At 35.9% G+C, this 24,761-nt stretch overlaps 1 protein-coding gene across 1 annotated transcript in view; it reads left to right on the top strand.

The window, feature by feature from the left end:
- Positions 1-24,761, top strand: part of CUBN (cubilin (intrinsic factor-cobalamin receptor)) — a 207,718-nt gene that overhangs the window by 104,137 nt on the left and 78,820 nt on the right. Inside the window, exons 32-39 of the mRNA XM_004691275.2 lie at positions 8,294-8,453; positions 9,866-9,979; positions 11,671-11,781; positions 12,828-12,956; positions 13,842-13,974; positions 20,581-20,786; positions 22,188-22,372; positions 23,901-24,099. Coding sequence (XP_004691332.1) covers positions 8,294-8,453; positions 9,866-9,979; positions 11,671-11,781; positions 12,828-12,956; positions 13,842-13,974; positions 20,581-20,786; positions 22,188-22,372; positions 23,901-24,099 — 1,237 coding nt within the window. The remainder of the gene's footprint in view (positions 1-8,293; positions 8,454-9,865; positions 9,980-11,670; positions 11,782-12,827; positions 12,957-13,841; positions 13,975-20,580; positions 20,787-22,187; positions 22,373-23,900; positions 24,100-24,761) is intronic.

Raw genomic sequence — 24,761 nt, 5'->3', positions numbered from 1 at the left:
ATATGTAACATGAAAAAATTTCATGGACTCTCCATTTTCAAAATGGACATTGCACACTGTTGTGAATAATAATAAATATTTTATCTTTCACCAGATTTGTTTTTACCCTGACAAAATTTAAGGCAATCCAAATGGAAATTTGCATTACCAAAAGGAGTTAAAAATGAAGTAAAGTATAAGGGCCAGGTGGAAAGCCAAATTAGACCAGGGTCAAGGTGAGAAAAGACACCAGACAGCAGGTTGTGGTTAGACCAGCAAAGAAGGCAAGGAGTGGATGTATGTTTGAATCCAAGAATAGAACCTAGTTTAGCAATGAAGGGTATGAACTTTTACAGATTGGTTCTGGACACTGTGCCCCTTTGTTACATATTCTGCTAAATTAGCCAGGCTGGGAATCTCAAGCCTGAGAGATGGAATGCAAAACAGGTGCCAACTATCTGAAGTCCACAGGGGCCCCAAGTAAGATTTTCTAAAATGCCACTGACTTCCATTCTCTTTCCAGAGCTCTCGTGGTCATCTTTCTAGGAGTTCATGGACATTTCATTTAGTTTTCTGGACTCAGATCCTCTTAATAATTTATTCCCACTAAATACAACTTTATCTTATCTTTGACTGGTTTAATGATAATTGATCAGATGCCAGACAGATGGCATTTGTAAACTGGCTTTTTATCACTCAGTGTATGACTTTGGATAAATTAGTTAAGTTTTATAGATCTTAGTTTTATCAGCTAAAAATGAAAGTGTAAAAAGAATCTAATTTTCAAAAATGTATTTAAAATTTATACAGTGTCCAGCATAGATAGATGTTATATGCCATTCCTAATTTTCTATTAATATTTCTAGAGTCTGTTACTTCTAAAACTATGTTAAAAGTCTTACCTTTTAAAAAATTTCAAGCCTATCAAATAGGATAAGCTCATTCCCTTTGCAGTAACATGGATGGAGCTGGAAGGGATTATGCTCAGTGAAAAAATACAGAAAGGGAAAGAAAAATACAAATGTAGAGAAACCAAATAAGGGATCAGAAAAAAAAAGTAACTATAATGAAGAAAAAAAATCAAAATTATGGGCAACCATAGATCAAAGACATTCTGTATGGGAGGAGCAGGGAGAAGGACCAGGACAGGGTGGGAACGGCACAAGGGACTATGGTGATGTTCACAGGGAGTTGGAGGTGGGACTGTCATGGGAAAACCATATGTTATGCAAAAAATGAAGGATGATGTAATCAATATATTTAAAAAATATTTCAAACCTAGGTACAGAAAACGAGATCCATTATCCACAGTTCATTGCTAAATGATATCACTAGTTCACAGACAACTTATTTCCATTTAAATATCTTTTCAAAATTATCACACATCCTTCAATATATCATCTTGGGAGTGAGTTTTGTTGCTTCCTAAGTGTGTTATTTTGATTCTTCCCATAAGATACACCAATGAATTAAGAAGAAAAAAACCCACCAAAACAAAATGGTGTTTATCATTTTACTGCATGGAAAGTTTACCTCTGAGTATTAAAACAATTATAGATTTCCTAAACCAAAATTGTCATGCTTTGGAGATTATAGAAATGCTATATATTTTGCTTTTGATTTAAGATAGTTTCTTCTTTCTCCAGTTTCTTCCACACCCAATTAATTGTTTTATTTTCTCCCTAGCTTGATGAAACTCAGTAGAATAATACAAGAGATGCAGTAGAAATATTTTCCCACCTCCTATTCTCTAACAGTCTAAGGGAGTATGTTCCAGTTTCTAGAAACAAAAATAGAAGGATTACTGAGGAAGCAAATGTCCATTTTCCCCTTCAGTCATGTGCTTTGGGCTGTGGTGACTATTTCAATGGGCTGATCATGAATCAGTCAGACAACCAGGGTTTTGGTTATAGGGAAGGGGGGCGACAGACATTGCATCTGTATCAGACACTTGTTCTTCAGTTTTTAGGAAAAATTTATTGTATGACTATCAGAATATTCGACTTTACTTCTGTACTGGATTACAGATTTTAGAAAGAGCACAAGGCAATTGACGACTGAAATGGAAGGAGAGAAACATTTAAGCAAATATTTTAGGCTGCTCTAGTGACCTGGGCTACATGTGATGACTTCCCAATCCTTAGATCTCACCAAGAGAAGCTCTTGCATAGAAGTTGGCATGAGGGGTTCCAAGAGATATATCAGAGGGAAAATTGACAAGACATAATAATATCCATTGGATTTGGGGAGAGATGGGAGAGATCTGAAATGACTTGGCAACTAGGGACATGCTGTGGCATTTACTGAGGCAAGAAATGAAAGTGAAGGAGCAGTTAAGGGAGGGGAGATGACTACAGTTTGAGGCATTGAGTCAGGGTTTATGTAACTTACAAATAGCGATGTCTGGAATGCAGTAGGATATATGAGCCGAAAGCTTGGGGAGACGTCTGGAGTACAGTTGTAGATATTGGGCAACAAAGTCTTAGTGATCTTAAAACAGAAGCCGTATCCATTTAACTTGATGCATTTCTGTCAGGCAACAAAAGGCCAGACTAAATGTCACTTATATCCATCTGTCGTGGATGCTACAGTTATTGTTATGTGGATAGCATATTTTCATGTCAAAGTATGTGCTCATTTACATATCTGACTGGCTATATTTAAACATTTTAAATATCTATGTTATCTAAAAATTTTATGTGCTTCTCATATTACATTTCTGAAATACAGAAGAAAGTAATGCCATCTATATTATAGAATACACACACAATTGTGACTTATTTCCTACACAAACATATATATATATATATATATACATATATACATATATATATATATATATATAAACTCACAAATATCCTTTAATACAAACAGAATTAAGATAATACTGCACCTCATTTTATATCCTGCTTTTTGACTTTGCATTGTTTAATAAAATTTCTTCTTAAAAATAACTTTGTTCAGGACCCTCCCTGGTGGTACAATGGGTTAGGACGCAGCTCTGCAAGCTGGCCACAGCTGCTTCAGTGTGAGTTCGATCCCCAGCCCTGGTGGTGATCCACATGGCATGGCAAAACTCTCCTGACCCACCAGCTGCTCCCCTCGCATTGTACTTCATTGATCTGCTTGTTCTGCTACCTGATCTGTCTCTGGTGAATCCTCTCACCACCCCTGCACCTCTGGCCTGCACCCTAGTTTTGTATGTATAAGTAAATCTAAAAAAAAAAACAAAACTTTATTTGGTTATATAGTAAATTATATGGATTTTACTTGAATTCTGGAATTCAGAGAACCACTGGCTTATTATTGATGATTTAAATTGTTTTCATTATTATTATAATTATTATTCTATCAAGAACATCTTTATGTGTAAAACTTAATCAACATTTCCTGTTGTTTCCTTTATATGTATTTTCTGTTTTAATTGGAAACTATTTTGAAATATTTTAAGAATATAGAAAAGTATAGAATGTCTAATGCAAATAACATATATATGAGTAAAAACATTTCAGAATTGCCATATTTCTTCAACTTGTTTTTCCTCAAAGAAATGAATCACTAAGGAGTGACATCCTGCAGGTATCCCATGGTGTCCTCGTTCCCACCTATGAGGACTTGGGTTTAAGAATTTAGGACTGTTTTTATACTTTTTAATTATATTTTCCCATTTATATGTACTATATAATATTACTTTGCATATACAGACACTTTATGTAGGTAATACCACATAATACCTATTCTTCAATTAGCCTGGCTTGGCACCTGGGTAGAAAGCTGCCATTCATCACTGTCAGGCCCTATTCGAGAGGCCCAAAAAGTGACTTGTGTGGGTGTCCCTCACAGAACAAGTCATGCTACACTCGGGGAGGAGACTACATGAGGACACGAGTCACTGGGAGTTAGGTCAGAAGTCAGCTATTATTCCTCAGCCCCCAAACCCAGCGGAGTAATTTTCGCAATTCATGTCTCCACTCAAGCTCCTGACTCATCGATATTGCTGGACAAACTTCCATCCTTGGACTTATTTTTGTTTTTGTCTTCACAGCATCCCCCTAAATTTTGTTCATTTCTTAAACATTTAACTTTATCTCTCTCACTTTAATAGTGGAGACTGATATCTACTAAGTACTTAACTATATGCCAGGAAATAACCTATGTACTTTGATATTTTAATTGATTTAATTCTTATCAATATGAGCTAAATAGTTATTTTCAGTCACATTTTACAGATTTGGAAGGTGAAGGATAGAGAGGAGAGAGCTAGGATTCCTCAATAATATAATAATCTTCTTCTTCATCACTCCTTGGGAGGCCTCAAAGTATTTCACTGTTAAAATACATTTTCTGTCCAAAAGAAATTTTGCCACCAACTTTTAAGTAATGTGTGCTGTTAAATAAAACATATTTCTATCATCTGTAAGTAATGAGAAGTAAAAGGTTCCCTTTGCTCGGCTTCTTTTTTCGAATTACCAATGCTAATGACTCTGACCAGAGACCTTTATAAATATCATCAGAGAGGAATGCTAGTCTCTCATTTGAATCATTTTTCTCTGCTGTGTCACTTTATGCTGAGGTTGAATGACATTAACTTTGAAAAAAAAGAATGCCATTTACTCAAATCTCCTCACGATAGTAAATCATAAATGTATGGCTCAGTTCTACTTTCTAGCTAGAGTTTAGGGTATGGAGGCTCCTTGTGGTACTTTAATATGTTGTGTGTACTGAATTCTCTGGACCTGGTTGTTAACCCTTCTCTTAGGACTTCCGTGTTCTCCCGCAGTGATGGTAAAAGGCTGGCAATGAGAGGGCCACTGGGAGCTGTGTGTCTTTGTGGCAGGGGCTGTGTCCTGTGTTTAGATTCTCTTCCCTTGCCCTTTGGACCAAATGGTAGAAATTCTGCCCAGAAAGCAGCCCCTCTTTCCCACTGTGAGTAACTATTAATAGTAAATCTATCTGTGAGAGAGGGCAGATTTTTTTTGACCTTAGATATTCCTCAACCCTGGTCCTCTGTGGTAGAGACCATGTACATTTATAGATGTTAGTTACATTTGCTCATTTGAACAATAAATGTCTGTCTGTCTGATTTGTTGTACAAATGGGTAAATGTAACTAACATATATATGTGTATGTTAGAACCTGTTATGTGGCAGGTTCCTATACTTTAAAAACATCTCCCCTTTTATATAATAAAACCAAATTTAGATATTTTGAATGTGTTTGTTGGTTTCTGAAATTTTTATAAAACTCTGGATGCTGTGTAGAAAACTATCTTGCCCATCTAATTAGTTTACCACTGAACTTGATCTGCCTATTTTTAGAGCCCCTGTAGTTAGAACTCCCAAGAATGTGAGCAATTTTCCTTTTGCAGATTCAACTTCAAATTTTATTTTCTAGTGTCATCTAGAAATGAGTTAGTGTAGATATGCAGTTTGTTTCTATTTTGGCATATTTCTCAAACTTTTACTATTTATGCAACAGGTCAGAAAATCAATTCCCAGACCTAGAAAATTCTTGGCGGTACACTTAAGTAAGCATTATACATTTGTAAGTTACATGAATGTGTTCAATCTGGTGCCAATAGTAATATAACTTACTAGCTCTACCTTGGGATCTAAATATGAATAAGAGAAAGTACATATCGATCATTTTCATGACTAGAATTTTAAATATGTAGGTTTCTTGAATTTTCTTCCTTCTAGCACATATACTTTTATAAAGCTTAAATTGTTGTGATATTATAAGCATTGAGAATAAGTCTCAAATAAAGGAATTGCTATTCCAAACTGTTAAAAAAAAACTTTCATCTTGATAATCAGAGGTCTATACAAAATCACAATTACCTACTTATAATTTAATAAGCATCACACTCACTTGAATGAGAAGTAACACAGTATAATCTAGAATTTGAAGAGAGAATTCCTAACTGGGCTACTCACTAACTGTATGATTTTTGCATGAATCACCAGTTTAAGTTAAGTGAGTCAGTACTTTAATAGCAAACACACATAAGCTTGACTTTCTTCATAAAAAAACAATCCAAAGAGATGTTGAGGTCTAGGTTAGGATGTTTTTGAAGGTACTGGTAAAATTACAATATACTAATCAAATTTAGTGTCCATTCATATATAATTTTTATTCGGGGACATTTGGAAACTTTCACCTTGGATCCATTTCTTGTAAAAAAAAAATACCCCATGCATATTAATTCGAGCCAAGGTCAGTGATTCCAGGGTGTCTGGGGATTGAAAAATATGTAGAATGACTGGAAGATACACCCCTTCCAGAACATCTCTAGGAAGTGGCTCCTACTGTTTCTAGCTTTAACTTCCTACCTTTTTATTTTAATCTAAGAGAATTACAGCCATTCAGAGAGTAAAGAGAACTTAGAAAGGGATGGAACAATGTCTACTTAACCACTAGATATTTGAATATGGGGTGATATAAAGGCATCTAGAAGAATCTTGCCTAGATGAGTTCCTGGGCTTGTAAAAACACTATTAAGGTTTGTGATTGGGCGGGGCAGTTGTGGTGGTGGTTTTCCTGGGGGAATAAATAATCTTATAGAACCCTAGTGTTCCACTAAAGTTTAAGCAATGCTATCATACTGTTCTTAACAAACCACCCTGAGAGAAACAAGTAGTTTTGATTAAGAGCCACTTGATATATTCCCTAGATCCTGTACCTCAGATATTCTGAAAATATATTCTTTTACACAAGATACCATTAATATATCATCACTAAAATTTTAGGATGATACAGCTGTAATATTAGAAGGGCACAAAACCAAATCTGAGGTAATGCAGTTTGGATTAAACCGATGATGGTAATACTTTAGAGTAGGTTGAGATATAAATGTAGTAGAAGGTCTGTAAGGACAGTGTGAGTGCTGTTTTGGCTTTAAGTTAAGATGTTCAAAGTCATACTAAATTGGAAACTAAATTTTGAATTGACTTGGAAAATATAATTTGGATTTTTAACCTCATTGAGCAAAAATCAGTTTTAATGCTTTATTTATTGGACATATAAGTTTAGAATTTGAACACTAAATGAAAAATGGAAGAAAATAAGTACTGCTCCACAGCTACTGATGTCTGGCTCATGTGCCTACATAAATTAAACTGAGGATATCTTCCTAATCATACTTTTTTTTTATGCTAAGGAGAACACTGATTATAATCATCATTAGATATTTCAAGTCACTTGTATGTGCCTTCCTTGCATGAAACTCCTGAGCATTCTCCTTAGTACTTTTCTTATGATATGTGTGACTATTTTGAATAAAACACCCATATTTTGGCTTTGTATTAATCCCACTCAGGTGTTTGGCCAACTAATATATCTAAACTGATATCTTGTATATGAAACTGATATCTCGCATATGAAAAATAAGAACATCAGTTTTGAACTCTATAATTTCTCTGTCTTGTTGAAGATGATTCACTGTCTTTCAGAAGTTGTGTGAGTTGGCCATATAACTGGGGCTTTCTGTTTTTCAGTGGCCCTCTTCTTAAAAATGGAGGGATTTTGGAAAAAGAAAATAGAATTGTGCATGCGAATACAGTTCCTGGCCCATAGTAAACATTTACTAACCGATCGTGTTTTCATTATCATCCCAAAAAACAGGAACTCCTTTTTCTCCTGTTTTATACATAAGAGCATAAAAAATTCATACCAGCACAAAGAATGTAAGGAAATGAGTGTGTGCTCAATTTATCAAGCCAGAATGGTGATTTTGGATGAACTTAACGTAAATTATATCCTACCAGATTGTATGGAGGGTGAACTAAGTCCAGTATCTCAGTCAGACTGTACAGTGAGAGCCCAATGCATTTTTTAACTGATGAAATAATTTTCTACATCAGGCTCATATAACTGTATCATTTAAGAGAACACTGAAATTCACTTCATTCTTAACCATAACCCTATAGAGAGCAAAAAGTTTCCAGCAGTTCGGGTTTCTGAAAAGGAATGGTTAGTCATTATCGCTCACCAATTTGCTCATCTATTCAATCTTGCACCCAACACTTCCAGCACATATTGTGGATATGGTCGGGATGTGATTGCTCTCAAGTTGGGGGAGAAGGGCTATGAAAATGATGACATCTATAGAGTATCCAGAGATCTAGAAGGAATTCCTGGGGAATTCCTTAGAAAAGACTAAAGAATCTGACATGACCTAGGACAGAGTGACAAGACCATAAAATGCCTTGTTTCCCTTTTAACTCACCAGTGAGCATAGTCCATGCAATGTGGTTCTTAGAATTGTAAGTCTGAGGTTCTTAGCCCCAATCATCCCTTATATCTTCCTTTACAGGCATATGATGGTTTAAACTCCGCAGCTACTAGTCTTGTTGGTGTGTGTGGAAGACAACAGCTGACGAACCCCATCTTCTCTTCGGGAAACATCCTCTTTCTGAGATTTCAGTCTGGCCCTTCTGGACAGAGCAGGGGTTTCCGAGCTTACTTCAGACAAGGCAAGTACTTATAAGTGACACAAGCAGTCTGTTCTTAGGTACCCTCTTTGTGCAACCATAAAATGAGACCAGTCCTCAGATTTTTCTACTTAACATGTAACATTTAAAAGGAAACTATGACTTGCAATTATTCCAACTGTTGATACTTTTAACTTTATTTTTGTTTAACTTAGTTGATGTCAACCTCCTTTAAATTTTCCTGTCACTCTGAAACAAGTTTTCAGAATGATACATGAAAGTACCTGAAATGTTAAAGCACTATAAATGAGTTTTTAATCCAAATTCATTTATGTCTACCATCTATTCAAGATTGTAGCTAGAAAGAGATATACCACTATAAATTACAAGACTTGTTTGTAATATAGAACCAATGATGTCTTTTATTTCCAGACAGAGAAGTCAGTCTTATTTCCTTTGCTTTTATTCTTTAATCATTGCTTTCAGTTTATCTTACTAGACAACTTTTTGCTTTTAATCAGGTCATTCTCAAAGATCCTTTATCCTATTTTCATAACTGTAGCCCAGAACTGGAAGGGTTGTGGGTTGGCTTCAATATCTGAGATTTATTCAAATGACCTTGTCATTTCAAATAAGGCCAGTCTGTTTAGTCATTTAGTCTGTTCCAGTGGACCTTCTTATTTTCTATAGTAAAGCACCCTGACCTTCGGCTCTTTAGGGTAGGTGCTGGATAGAGATCTTCAAAAGACACACTAGAGTATAGACAAGTGCAAGAAAAACTGGATAAATCAAATTACTCTCTGTGATTTAGAAATAAAAAGGAATCTTTTCTTTTTCATTTATTTTATCTATTATAATCTCACCTACCATTTCTCCATCTATTTCCAAAGTCAACTCACAGAAGCCCCTCTCTAATCACACTTTCTCCATGGTCTACTCTTTTCCATCTACAAGTCCTCCCTTAGTCACTGTGTGAAGTGCCTCTGTCACTTTCCATCTGGCAACAGACTCACTCTCTTTGCAGTGCCCACAGAGCTTTGGACTTCTCTGATAATGCACCACCATTCTTATTAAATCATATTCAATTGAGTACTTACTTTCCCAAAAAAGAATTCATTCATAAAGAGAGTTCCCTATACCTATAATTGATGAGTGGGTAAAGGAGGTAAATCAATGCCAGAGTTTTGTTTGAACAATTCAGCCAATTCATAGCCACTTAACCAGTTGTTCTATGGCTTTCTTCATTTCCTGTAATTGAAGAATAGTTATAAATATTTAGTGCATTCCCATTTTCTCCTGGTTTATGTGCAGCTTTCTTGGCAGAAAACTTCCTTGGCATGTATTTCAGAAATAAGGGACAAATCATTTATGTCTTCATTCATCAAGTAATTGTTTTGTACAGTCAGTATGAATCAAAAGTATATGAAAGGTGTGTGTGTGTTTGTGTTCCTCAGCCTGTGGATGCTATATCCTCACCAACTCTGTTGATACTATATCCTCTCCAATGTTCCCTGCCAAGTATACAAACAATCAGAACTGCAGCTGGATTATTCAAGCTGAACCTCCATGTAAGTAACAAAAATAAAAAAGAAAAGGTATCCAAAATAAATGGTGTCCATGGGAAAATCCACCTATGACTAATGTTCTTTTCTCTTTGTGGTAACAATTGGTGGCCTTCCTTTCTCTTTTAAAAGTCTGTTTCTGATGTACAAGAGAACTTACATTTCCCAATTCAATAACAAAGTAACTTTTACTGTTTATTCCCAATTTAAAGCCCTAAAAATGGTAAGGGCTAGCAAAGGAAAAGTCACCCAAAACCTAAAATCTTGCTGTATCAACAAGATTGTGAGATTGGGAGCAAGCAAAAATAATAAATAGGTCATTTTTAACACATGTACCTTGAGTGTGGTAGATTCTCAAGGCAGCTGCTGCATGAATAAATGAATAATAAGAACCATAAACTAGGGGATTAATAACTCAGAGTTTGGAAATCAATGCCAGGAGCCTATTGAACTTTAATTAAAGTGAAAGCTAATTATAAACCCAGGTCTTTCCAGTAATACTTGTATTATAAATTCCCATAAATGCTTACATTATTTTTTTAGTATCCTAGAATCTTATTTTCTGACTTGATAGTAATCTGATGCTAAGAATTATTGTCCACAATTTGTAGAGTGAGAACAATGATAAGTTCCTCTCAGAACACAAGCAACATGACCACAAAGACAAAGGTGATCCTTGGACCATTTTAAGCCCTGCCCTTTTTTCAGGTTTAAAAGAAAAAAAAATTATGATTTCAGGCATAATGTGGGAAAGGCATTCAGTCCTTGACTCTGCTTTATAATTAATGATCTGTGCTATAATAGGAGAGTCACTTAAGTTAATGAGGCCCCATTTGCTAATCTAAAATGGAAGCTATTTGGCTTAAATATTCTCTAGCAATTTTCCTACCGATCTTAAGAGTTAACAAATTGATATCTTTATTGAAATGCATTCATTTAGAGGTTGATGATATAATCCTCTGCCAATTGCAGAAGGGGAGATTTGAAGTGAAGAAAGTTGCTGGTCGGAAACTGAGTCTTTGATAAGGAGGAGCATGCCTCTGAGCTGAGCAGTTTTACACCTCATGATTGGCAAAGTATCTCTGAAAGATGACACTTGCTAAAAGACAGAAACAGGAACAAATCCTTTCTGGAAATTTGGAATCCATGAAGAACAAAAAAAGGGAAAACTTACCCAGTTACTTGTTGGTTTGCAAGTAATTCAGAGCTTTCCTTATAAATGACTCTGAACCTTCAGTGTATTGATTTTGGTCTTCCAATAAAATAGAGAGTGCTGGGGGTATGTGGGAAGATGTACAAACACAGGTCACTGGGGAAGCCATCCTTTCAACTATCCTATCCAGAAGAATGCTTGTGAGGGAGCAACAGTGATGGTAGATAATGTGTAAAGACTATACATTTCAACAAGACTTTCCTCAAATCCATGAAACGAACCTACTAAAAATCCTCATATTATTGCCAGCATGTCCGATTCTCTCTAGACATTTTCAAAAACACTGATCCTGTTACTCTTCCAAGAAAACCTTTTAGCATAGAGTCACTTTTTCCACTTCACCTAATTAACTGCCATACAAATCTTCCAAATGTGTGCTTGTCTGCTGGAAACTCCTCGTGTGAAACTATCAGAGGTAAAATTTCTGTCCCTGTATGTTCTGCTTGCCAATACTTTATTAAACTCTTTTCTTTTTGTCTTACAGTCAACCATATTACTCTCTCCTTTACTCACTTTGCACTTGAAAACAGCACCACGTGTAACCAAGACTTTCTAGAAATTTTGGATGGCAGTGATGGTGATGCTCCCGTCCGAGGTACTGCTGCACTCATTCATTTACATCTGTGGCCTTGGCTGGGTTCGATTTATATATTTTCATATTATATGCTATCATTCAATCAATAAGAAGCGCAGTGGTAAGTCCAAGCTAAGATAATTAAAGGATAAGGAAGTTGAATGTAATGCAGGGCTCAAGAAACTCAGCTTGTTCATACTCAAGGACATGAATACTTTATGGACTTCCAAAAAGATGAAATAGTTGTGACTGCTTTAGGTATTATTAAAATGCAATCCATTCCAAGATTATTAACATTCTACTAGAATGCTCAAGTAGACCATTCTACCCGCTCCCCCACCCCAACCCACCCCCGGCTTTGTCCCCGGTGGAAACAAACAAACTGGAATTCTGCTTAGTTTCCAGTGAAATAGAAGATTATTTATCTAGGGTTATCCATTATTTATCTGTTATCTCGTTTATGATGATATTATGTACATGATTATACCTATATTGTGTTTAAACACTATTATGGCACTAACTTGTGTTGAGTACTATTCTAAGCACTTTATAACTAGTAACTCAATCAATCCACATACCTTTATAATACAGAGTTATTATTATTGATATTCTCTTGTCTTAAGTTGTGAAACTGAGGCACAAAGAATTAGGTTACTTGCCTTAGGCCATATAACTAGTTAATGGCAGAGCCAGGAGCTGAGCCCAGGTGTTCTGGCTCCAGCATCCACAGCTTGCTCTTGCTGTCACAGATTGCTTGTCAGCATGAGCGCGTCTACTCGTGTGGGTCCCTCTCCTGCTGGAGCCATTAGCATTAGTTACATTGGAGCCAGGTCATTTAGATTTTCCCATTAGTGTTCTTTATTACAGTTATAAATGATCAATCTGAAGCTTGTAGAATTAATAATTATCAATTATTCTCAAGTTTTTAGTCAAACATAGGTAACCCTAATAATGATTTCTTCTGTATACTTAGGTTTCTTGTGACTCTAGTACATAGCCCTTTAGTGGAAATAGCAGCCCACCTTTGTCACATCTCTGTTTGTTCTTGTCTTTATTTCATTATTTAGGTCGCTTTTGTGGCACATCCATGCCCCACCCCATCACTTCCTTCAGCAATGCTCTGACACTGAGGTTTGTCTCTGATTCTAGTATTAACTCTGAGGGTTTTCATGCTACATATGCTGCATCATCATCAGGTAAGAAACATGAGCAAATGGCTCTACTAGCTTGAGAAAGTGGTAGAAATCCTCCTTTATTATTTGGAACTCTTTTGCTTTCTGAGTTGGGAACAGTGCCCTAAGATTACCCTGTGAGTCACCTTCCCTTCTTATGAATTAGGGTAACCAACCTCAAATGCTAACACTGCATACATTATAGCACAGTGATGTAAGCGTAAAAGCCATTTACCTGATGACACTTAGGTGGTTTCCACCCCTCGTCTATTAGGACTAGTGTGCCTTGCAGTGAAACCCAGAAAGGGGAGAATCAGTTGGAACTATTAGGGTGGTTTGTTTATTAATGTCTTGTTCTCTATCATGATGCTCTTGTTTGGTGGAACCTGTTGACAATGTCCAATAAATGTCTTGAGGACAGATAACTGCAGTGGGGTTCAGGCATGGTCTGAGTGTTGTCACTGGGCGGGATGGAAGGGGATGACCAGGAGAGGGCTGTTTGTTAGCTGCCAGGTTCCTTGTTGGAAGCTGCTGAAAAATATAGACAACTAAAAGATTTGTGTGTGTTTTAGTATTCTGGGGAAAGCTGGAATGCTGCTTTGTGTTCTAGACTGAGGTTGAAAATTATCCTGAAAAAGTATTATTTTTAAATAAAATACTTCACAGGAAGTAAAGACTTGGAAAATAAGTTACTGGGATTCCTATGAACCCACCATCTTCTAGGACTTATAGATTTACCATTTGAGTCTCTTTCTAATTACATTTGACAAGCATATTTTTAAAGGTAAAATGGAAGTAGGTCTTTGAAGCTGCTCACAGTTCCTCTTGTGTTCTCCCTCCTTCATCTTAAGATAACTTGTAATAGAGCATTGACTGGCACTCACTTTCTTTCTCTTTTTTTTTTTTCAGCTTGTGGTGGAACCTTTCATATGATTGAAGGCACTTTCAACAGCCCTGGCTACCCAGAAGTTTATCCCCATAATGTGGAATGTGTCTGGAACATTGTCAGTTCCCCTGGCAACAGGCTCCAGCTGTCTTTTATGTAAATCTTTTTTTATGGGGTATTGTTTCAGTGAGAATGAATCTGCAGGAAGGAAGCACTGTTACTAATAAGAAGGACAACTAACAGCATATGTGTCCAAGCAACTGTTAAGAAACGGTGGGAACGTTAGGAAGTCGGCTTCCAAGTTTCCTCTGTTTTAGTCAGAGTTTGAGTTATAAATAGCTTTAAAATTCTCTTGAGAATGGGTCTAGAGTTTTGCTTAACATCATCATAAGTATTAACTGCAACTCAGGTTGCATGAATTTATAGAGTGGTCATTTTCAGAGGATGATAGTTTTGTCTCTTCATTAAACTAGGAACATTTAGATTCTTGCAAAGAATCACTATTATCCTTGCAGAAATCCCCATTACAGATCTTCACTCATACCTTATTCCCAAGCCAATCTACCTTTCTTTCTTCTCTTACCAGGGAGTGATTTTAGACGGTTTTTGGAACTCAGCAGTTGATTACTTAATGACTTCAGACACGTGGACAGTGATTATGAAATTAACAGCAGGGACGCACCACATTCAGAGTGGGCTTAGATGAAATAAAAAACAGTAATGTGTTTTTAGAGATAGTAAAAAACATCACATGGTAGAACTTTAAAATTAATTAACTGAGAGATTACATTGGTAATTACCTGTGAGATTACATTGGTAATGATGCTTAACCAATACTGGTGATAACATTTTGATATTTAAATCAACTATTATTTATTATCATACATTATGATTATTGAGCTATGGTTGGGATTATTAATTCTGTTTTTCTTTTTTTTTTTTAAAGATTTATTTATTTGTGCATACAGAACTGGGGTACAGGCCAGAGGCTCAGGGGCAATGAGAGGCTTCACCAGAGACAGAGTGGGGAACAGAACAGGCAGATCGAGGAAGTACACTGCTGAGGGGAGCAGCGGGCGGGTCAGGAGAGGTCTGCCCACCATGTGGTCACCTCCGGGACAGGCGGGAATCGAACTCATGAGGAAGCGGCTTTAGATTCTCAGTGCTGTGCTTTACCCCGCTGCGCCACCAGGGAGGGCCTAATTCTGTTTTTCAAAAGAATATAATCAGTAACTTATGGTTGAGAGAAGAGGATTGTTTTGAAGACACTGGGCCTGTGTATTCAGAGAGTCTTGCTCCTTCTCCTAGACATGCCATTATGTACATTAAGCAGATTAAAATAAGAGAACAGTCCTATTTATGGACCCACTGAAACCTCTCATGTTGCTTCTGTTCAGTCATCAATCAGGCAGTGCCTCCTCAGGGTACAAGAGGCATTGTGCTAAAACAAAGACAACCTCTGAGACCTGAAGGGATTTGCAAGTTGCAAGCTGTGACATAAGAAAAAGTTCTTGTTTTACTACCACACAAAGTACTAAATGGGGAGAAATCTATGTGCATAAATTTTATATATATATATATATGTTATTTATTTATATTTTACTTTATTAAAGAAATATTTATTACTAAGTATGTTATTTATTTATATTTTACTTTATTAAAGAAATATTTATTACTAAGTATGTTATTTATTTATATTTTACTTTATTAAAGAAATATTTATTATTAAGGCCCTATTACATTGTAGGTCTACAGATGTCATGCTATTTCTATGCTAGATACAGGAATATATGTAAAGCTTATATATAATGCTTTACTATATAAAATGATGAATAAAACGTGATCACTGTCCTTATAGAAAAGTTCAAATCCTTCAGATGACCTCATAATTACCTGATAAATGTCCCCCTTTTCGTCCTTTTTCCATTTGAGCCCTATGACCTCTGCATTGCTATCAGTCTGATGTTTAGTGGTTGCCAGCTTCAGGGCTCAACATCAGAGATGTTTAAGAGTGAAAACATCTGGGACCTTCCTGGTGGCACAGGGGTTAAGTCTCACCACTGTCAGTCACCACTAGGGCCTGAGTTTCTTCTATCCCCCCACCAGGGAGCTAGCCTACATATGGCGCAGCAGACCTCACCTGTCTCACCCACTGCTCCCCTCAGCAGTGTATTTCAGTAGATTTATCTGTTCTGCTCCCCACTCTGTCTCCGGTGAATCTTCTCACCCCCACACCTCTGGCCTCTAACCCAGTTCTTCTATGCCGAGTGAGCTACAAAGAGAAAGCATCCCATTTCTTAATGAATTGCTAAAGTAGTGTTAAGAAACAATTTATTTAAATCTTAGAAGGATTCATCTAATCTGTTGGGGACAATCATAATAAACATTGGTGACCCCTGGTGAGGTTAAAGAAGATGTCCAGCTGGACTGTACAGCACAGGTTGGCCATACTAAATGTGCAAAGAATATCAAATTCTCTTACCCTGCTACCTCTGAAGTAACATGTGGAAATTCACAACTAAATCCAAATGGATGATAGGGTTTCTCCTTCTAGAAGATGGACGATATCACGAAAGCTAGTCAAATACTATATCCTATTTTTGTGTAGACACATCTTAGTGACTCAGTTCTTTCATTTCTCATCCATAGGAAGCTGGTTTTGATTATATTGTGTTAATTGCTTGACTTTCATTTTTAAAACAAAATTTGTACAATACAAGATGATCCTCTTTATGTGGATGATAATGAGAAGGGTTTTATGGCAAATCCTATGAGTTATTTCTGCCCTGTCTAAACTCTCTCCAGATGGATGCTTGGAAACATTCCCCTGGGGTGTGTGAGAGGCATATGAGAAGCATATGGAAAATGTCAGATTTTAAAACATGGGTTTTGGCTGGTGGACACTGTGGTGAAATTGAGTAGGGAGAAAAACTGGAGAAATTATGGTTGAATGTATCAAAAGAGAGGAGAAAAATAAAACTTAGGAGTTTTTTTCTAAAACAGATATTTAAAGAAATTAACAGAAAGCATACATTTTATGTTCACAGTGCTGTTTTTTATTTTTTAAGAAAGTGACTGATCTTCGTTCAAGAATCAAAATGAGATAATGAGAAACTGATGGTTCTTGCTTTTTTTATCCCATCATATTATTTTCAAATAGTTCTTAGCCAGAATCTTTTAGAAAGAGGATAGTTAGATTTCCCTATAAAATATGTTGGCTTAAAACAAAGCCTACCAACAACAATGAAACTTAAAAATATATAATTTAAATTGTATTGGTATTACATTAGCATTGTTTATGAGGAAATGCCTTTTTGTCATTTAGCACCATGTTATAGCAGCCTGGCACTAAGATAGTAAAGGCCTGCACTTAATAACCTGCCTGTCCCCTGGAGTAGGCCTTCAGTGTATACTTTATCACCTGAGTTCTTACCAAAATTCACTTTCTGATTCAGTTGGGTGATGGAGCCTGATTCTTCATTTCTAGCAAGTTCTATAGTGAAACTGATTTTGCTGAACCATGTCCTGCACTTGAGTTGAAAAGTTTTGGAGGCAATTTCATGTAAATGGCCTGCTGAAGAAAACTGTCTCCTTTCCACTTCCTGCATTCTGAGAAGCAGAAGAAAACAATTTCAGCATGTTTTTATATTGTTGATAATATTACGGGTAATAAAATATGAGACTGACCTTAAGCACCAAATGTACCAGTCATCCTAAAGATGGATTAAGAACAATTCTATGCTGAAAATGATTGTAGATATGAATTTTATATGATGAAAAATCAAATTGTCAAGAAAGACAATTGGGAAAGAGACAAATGTGTAGTTTACTTAGCCTGGTATGATTTCTTCTGCTGCTTGGTTATCACCCATAGCTTGCTGCTAAAACTGTGTCTAGAATATAGATCCAGAGAATCTGTACTCTAGTAACTTACTTGATAGGGCTATGATAGCTGAAAGTCCTCTGTTCACCTAATGAGAGACTGATGTTGGTATCTGACTTGAGAGATGAGTACTATGGCAAACATGAGTAGTTTATCCCAATGTTCTAGTCACAGAGTAATGCTCAGAAGTGGGCCTGATACATGGATCCTCCTGTGGGGGTCAGGTGCCCGGAGCCTCCAGTCTAACTTATGCATCCTAATCCATTATTGGAGATGAATGCCCAGAAAATCACTATTCTTATCATGCTGTGAAGTTTTGCAATGCATCATGTTGCACATTATGAAGATATACACAACAGAGGAATATATTTTTTATTGGCAAGGAATTTTTTCCTTTCCTAGAACCTCTCTGTCTCCCTCTTTCCCTCCTTTCCACCATTATTTCTTTAATTGAGGTAGTTTATAAAACTGTATTTACTTCAGGTGTAGTTTCTCTTCTCAACAACTATATGTTCATGCTATACCCACCATTTAATCCCTTTGCCTTTACATTAATCCCTTTACCTTTACCAAACCTCCCTTTACCATCTGGTTACCACTCTGGTAACCAGAGTCTAAAGGTTTGTTTTATTTGATTTGTTTCTTTATGTTCCACAAATGATAAAATCACATGGTATTTGTCTATCTCCTCTTGATTTATTTTACTTAGCATAAGCCTAGCATTCATCCATGCTATCACAAATGGCAAAATTTCATCATTTTTATGGCTGTGTGGTAATATTCCTTTTTGTGTGTGTAACCACTTCTCTTTAACTATTTCTCTGTCATCAAACTCTTGAGTTGACTTCATGCTTGGTGTGAATAGTGCTGTAGTGGACATGGGTGCCTGTATATTTTCAAATTAGTTTTCATGTTCTTTGGAAAAATACCCAGAAGTGGGTGTGGGTGATATGGTAGATCTATTTTTAATTTTTTGAGGAATGTTCACAGTGATTTCCATAGTACCAATACACATTGCTGATAGGGCTTATGCGTTCCTTTTTTTTCCACATTCTCATCAACATTTTCATTTCTTGACTTTTTGATAGTAGCCATTCAAACTGGTGTGAGGTGAAATTTCATTGTGATTTTGAATTGCATTTCTCTAGTGTTAAGTAATGTAGAAATCCTTTCCTGTGTCTGTTGACCATCTGTTTGTCTTCTTTGATAAAAAAATGCCTATTTAGATTTTCTGCTCATTTCTTAATCAGATTCTATCATTGTGTGTTGTTGGGTTGTACTAGTTGTTTATTTCAGGTAGTATGCTCTTATCTGATAAATCTTTGCAAATATCTTCTCCCATTCAGTAGACTGCCTTTTCATTTTAATTATTCCTTCTTTCACTGTGCAGAAACATTTTAGTTTGCTGTAGTCCCATTTGTCAACTTAAAAAAATAACACAGTAGCTCTTTTTTTTTTTAATTCTAACGATTTCTGTTCTTCTATATCTTGCTCCTTGATATAATCTCGTGTTGCTATATGCTTCCCTCTTAGCATTGCTTTTGCTACATCTCATGTAATATTTTCATTCAGGTATTTTTTATTTTTCCATTGATTTCTTCAGTGACCTAATAATTGTTTAGTAGCATGTTGCTTTAATTGCCACGAATTTGTGGTTTTTCCAGTTTCTTCTTGTAGTTGATTTCTCACCTCATTGTGGTCAGAAGAGATGCTTGTTGTGTGGGGTTTTAGTCTTCTTAAATTATTGAGGTTTGTTTTGTGTCCGAACATATAATCCCTCTTTGAAAATGTTATAAAGCCAAGTCCTAAAATCATTCATGTAGTTTTTATGCATTCCACTTATTCCATCTGATGTTATTTATGACAAGCAAATTATGTACACTTTATTTCCTATCTTCCATTTCCCAATTTCATAACTGCAGATTTTAATACATGTTAAATGCCCCACATGGAGCACCATTCTGTATTAATACAAATCCTATTTTTCACTACCTTTTCAGAAATTAAATACACATGTCTTTAATTGCCACTTAAGCACAACCAAAATTAGCTCATCTTACCATACTAGCTTTTTCTCCTAGTATTTTCTTAAATATATTCAATATTATAACCAAAGTAGAGCTCTCACAGATTTCAAAATCTGGCCCACCCTTTCTGCATGTGTGCATTATCTGTATGCATTCTCTGTTCACCATTTCTGTACCTTAAGTACAGTTGGTATTTATATTTCTATCTCAAAGAATCTTTTCATTAAATTGTTACTAAGTTTGGCCCTCTCTGGTGGCTCAGTGGGTTAAAGTGTGGCACTGCAAGTGAGCCGCAGCCACTTCAGTGTGAGTTTGATCCCCGGCCCCGGAGGTGATCCACATTATGTGGCAGACCTCTCCTGTCTCACCCGCTGCTCCCATCAGCAGTGTACTTCATCAATCTGTCTGTTCTGCTCCCCACTCTGTCTTTGGTGAATCCTCTCAGCTACCCTACACCTCTTGCTTGTACCCCATTTCTGTATGCATAAATAGATAAATTTAAAAAATGTATATTATTAAGTCCTATGAGCAATACAATACCTTTGCTTCAAAGTTCTTATACCACTGTATAGCTCTGATAACATTTAAGCTATTCTGATGTATAATACAGTTTTTCTGTATGCCCAATTTTCCCCTTAGAACAGAAATTTGAAGGCAACATACTGACTTTGTACCTCTTGTAAAGTTTCAACAAATTTGAGTGAACAATTATTTTCAGTTAGCTGGGAGACATTGTGATTAAAGTTAAAGGAAACACAAAAAGTGAACAGACTAACCCAATGTGTAATTCAGGATAATCCCAAAGTTATTCTGCCAATTAAGCCCTCTGATTTTTTTTTTTTTTTAATTCAGAATGTTCCAGCTAGAGGATTCTCAGAACTGCAGTCGGGATTTTGTGGAGGTCCGGGAAGGAAATGCGACAGGTCATTTGGTGGGGCGATACTGTGGGAACACCCTCCCTGGCAACTATTTATCCATTGATGGGCACATTCTGTGGATCCGATTTGTCTCCGATGGCTCAGGCAGTGGTATCGGCTTCCAGGCCACATTTACTAAATGTAAGTTGATGCTAGTTTAGTGATAGTTTCCCAAAAGTGTCTTAAATTAGAAAGGACAATATATTTTTCAATAATGCATATAGAACTATTTTTATTATCTTTGTAGAATTATTTTATTAAAGTAAATTACTTTATTCAAGTAAATATAGGCGATGTTCCTGATTTATGATGGTTTGGCTTAGGAATTTTGAAATATACAACTGTACAAAAATTATATTCAGCAGAAGCCAGACTTCAAATTTTGAATTTTAAGCTTTCCCTGGCCTTGCAGCATGCAGTATACTCTGTCATGATGCTGGGCAGTGACCACAAGCCATGGCTTTGGCTCAGCCAGGTGACCTCACGGTCAACCAGCTATACAGAGTACGGAGTTGCAAACATTTTTTTTGATATTTTGTTTTGTGTTTTCATTACCCACCTTATGTTTTCTACTTCCAGTTCAGTTTTTAATGAATTACATGAACTATTTAGCACTTTACTATAATATGGACTGCGTTAGATGATTTTCCCCAACTGTAGGTTCAGGTCAATATAATCAGTACATTTCAAGTAGGCTAGACTAAGCTTTGGTCTTTGGTTCATTAGATGTATTATTGGCAAGATATTTTCAATTTATAATGGGTTTGTAATAGCCCCACTGTAAGTTGAGGAAGTTCTGTATGAATGTCTCATTAAGAGCTGAGGACATTCTCAGTGGTTTTAATATTCTTTTTACACAGTTGTTTCTACCTAATGCTAAATAAATTACTTTTTATATTGTGATGTTAGAATGTTCTAATATATGATGGTTCATATTTGGTATATTTATATTAAATGTGTTTCATTTACTGTCATAAACTTTATATTGCTCAAATTAAAAACATTTAATATAACTTAAAGTAGATTTAGTAATCAGGTATTCTTAAATAGGCTAACCTGTTAAATATTTTTATTCCTTACTCAACTTTTCCATAATTAGGTGTTCTATATGTGGTTCAGCAATTTCCATTTCTTTCACAGAATTAAAAAAAAAAAAAAAACAAAAAAAAACGTATCCCACCCTTTCCTAAAACAAAGTAAAATAAGTGAACCAGAATCAGAGAATGGGGCTGGTAGCCACCCCTTTCCATGTTCCCATGTCCCCTGAAGTCTGAGAACCCATTTTCACATGGAAAGTTACTGCCTCTTTTCACACTATTCAACCTGCTAAGGAGATAGAATTCCATTCACAAAATTATCCCTCTTCAAAGAATTAATAGATAGCAGAAACCAAAAAGAAAGTAGTATTTCCTTCAGCGTTTAGAAAAGAAATCACAGTCAATTAAAAGCCCATCCTTTTCTATATCCTTTGCCTTTTGTTCTTTCATTTGATTAAAGAGCTGTTCTCCATAAGTCTGATTTATGACTGCGCTTCCCTTCCAGTATTTGGCAATGATAATATTGTAGGAAGTCATGGGAAAATTGCCTCTCCTTTTTGGCCTGGAAAGTACCCCCACAACTCCAATTACCAATGGATAGTAAATGTGAACACATCTCAAATTATCCATGGTAGAATCTTGGAGATGGACATTGAAGCAACACAAAACTGCTACTATGACAAATTGCGGGTGAGTTTTGAGTGTAATGTAGATTTATAAATTTTGGTGAATTTCTACTTGCTGAAGTAAATCTAAGTTACTCTTTATTCAAGCATTTGAAAATCACATGGGATGGTTTGCCCCAATTCATATGCCCAAAATTATGATTAACACCTCTAGATTACCTGTGCAATGATTATTCTGATATTGTCCTTATTATCTTCCATTGTTTTTAAGATGTATTTTTTTTAGCATTATTGTAATTTATCTATTGGGCTTTATCTAAGTATATCTAACTTAGTTATGTATATATTACTCTAGAATTTCTTGTATTTTTATATCCAATTATCCTGTTTATTCTTATAGCGTTTCAAAAGTTTAAAGGCCAGGGTCTCCCTGGTGGCACAAGGGGTTAAGTCTCAGCACTCTGAAACTATCTTCAGCCACTGTGACATGAGTTTAATCCCTGGCCTGGGAGCTGACCCACATGGCAAAGCAGACCTCTCCTGTCTATACTTCCCCTCAGCAATATATTTTAGAGTTCTTCCTTTTCTGCTCCCCACTCTGTCGCTGGTAAATCTTCTCACCCCCTATACCTCAGCCCTATATCCCACTTCTTGTATGCATAGGTAAATAAAAATAAATTTAAAAAAAATAAGGGCCGTTTAAAAATAATTAATATAAAAATTGCGGTAATTGTGTCATTCAGACCCCCTTATTATACCAGTTCCAGAAACATTAAGACATTCCTTTTCAATTTTAATTGAAGTTTAATTGACAAGTATTATTGAAAGTATATTGCTTGATGTACACTCAATGTACTATATGATGTACACTGTATGTCTAAAGTATAAAGTTACTACTGCCAAGCAAATTAACATATTCATACTTCACAAGGTTATTATTGTTTTGTTTTTGGGAGGTTGGATTACAAAGAATACTTGAGACCTAATACCCTTGTAGCAAATTTCAAGTATACTATACAGCATTGCTAATTATAATTACATTACTATATATTACACCACCAAAATAATTCATCTTCTGTAACTGAATTTTTACCCTTTGTCCAATTTCTTTCACTAAACCTTTCTTCTTTATTGTTGTGTTTTTCTGCTTTTTAAGGTAAAATTGACCTGAATTTTAAACTTTCATCTTGCTATTTTAAAGACATGTTAATTCCTTTGGTAAACAGTGGTTGGGAGGTTGTTTATAAAAGTTCCTTTAGAAACTGCAAAGCATATTCATTATGTGATGTTGTATAGCTCTCCTGGTGCCTATTCTTCTACCCAAAAATTTTACTGTAAATCACATATTGAATAAATACATTTATTAATAAAGTTCTGCATCAAATCTATATAAATAATTTTAAGATGCATTAACTTAATTGTAATCATTTATATTTAATGGCACCTATTTTAGACTGTTATATAATGTTTGTCTATTGTTTTTCCATTATCACAATATTGTAATAATGTAAGACAGATTTTAGTTTTCTTTTTATGAAGAAAAACTTACAAATTGATGATACTCAGCGCTCTACTGTCTTTCTTATATACAGGTTTACGATGGGTTTGGCACACACTCCCGCTTAATTGGAACTTACTGTGGTACCCAGACGGAATCTTTTATCTCCACTAGAAGTTCTTTGACATTTCAGTTTTCTTCTGACTCTTCAGTCTCAGGGAAAGGATTCCTTCTGGAGTGGCTTGCAGTGAATGACTCTTTGGTAAATGGACCTTTACCTACCATTGCTACAGGTGAGTTTGGTAATAAAATGAAATTCCTTATAGGAAATGGATTTATGTAAGCCAAGAAAAATGGCTGTGTCTTAGCGAGAGCATGCTAATGTTCTCTATTACTGTTTCTTCCCCTGCACCAACTTTGTAATAGCCTTTTACTAACCTCACAACTATTGTATCTGTGAAAACTGTAGCTTAGGTCCACTGGAAAAGGTAAGGCAGGCTTGGAGTTTAAGAAAACATCCCTGAAGAATTTCCATTATTTGATTTATCTTCTTAGAAAAGACCCATTATTGGGATATATCTTTGTTTGACATGTTGTGCCAATAGCCCTACCCCTACAGTGTTTGTTGAAAGTAATTGGTTGTAATTGTTTATCACCACAACCCTGTGGTAGTGATAGCACTCGTGGCTAAGGTAAGGCTGACCAAAATGTAAAAGGGAAAACTGAAGAGTGAGAAATCTGTAGGGGACTTTGAAAAACTTTGGCATGATTGTTGGGATTCTAGAAAACTGCTCACATGTGTAGGGCTGGGTGCATGCTTAAGAAAAGGCCCAAGATGGGCTCACTTTTTCACCTCTATGAGGAAGCTCTGTGCAGTGAAGAATAAGTGAGTGAAGAATAAGGCAGAGTTGTAAGCTGGTAGAGACTCACAGGCAAATGCTCTACCTAACGTGTC

Source organism: Condylura cristata, unplaced genomic scaffold (assembly GCF_000260355.1).
Source record: "Condylura cristata isolate star-nosed mole 26May11 unplaced genomic scaffold, ConCri1.0 scaffold00030, whole genome shotgun sequence".
In the NCBI taxonomy this organism is placed as follows: Eukaryota; Metazoa; Chordata; class Mammalia; order Eulipotyphla; family Talpidae; genus Condylura; species Condylura cristata.
This window is presented reverse-complemented; position numbering and strand designations above follow the sequence as displayed.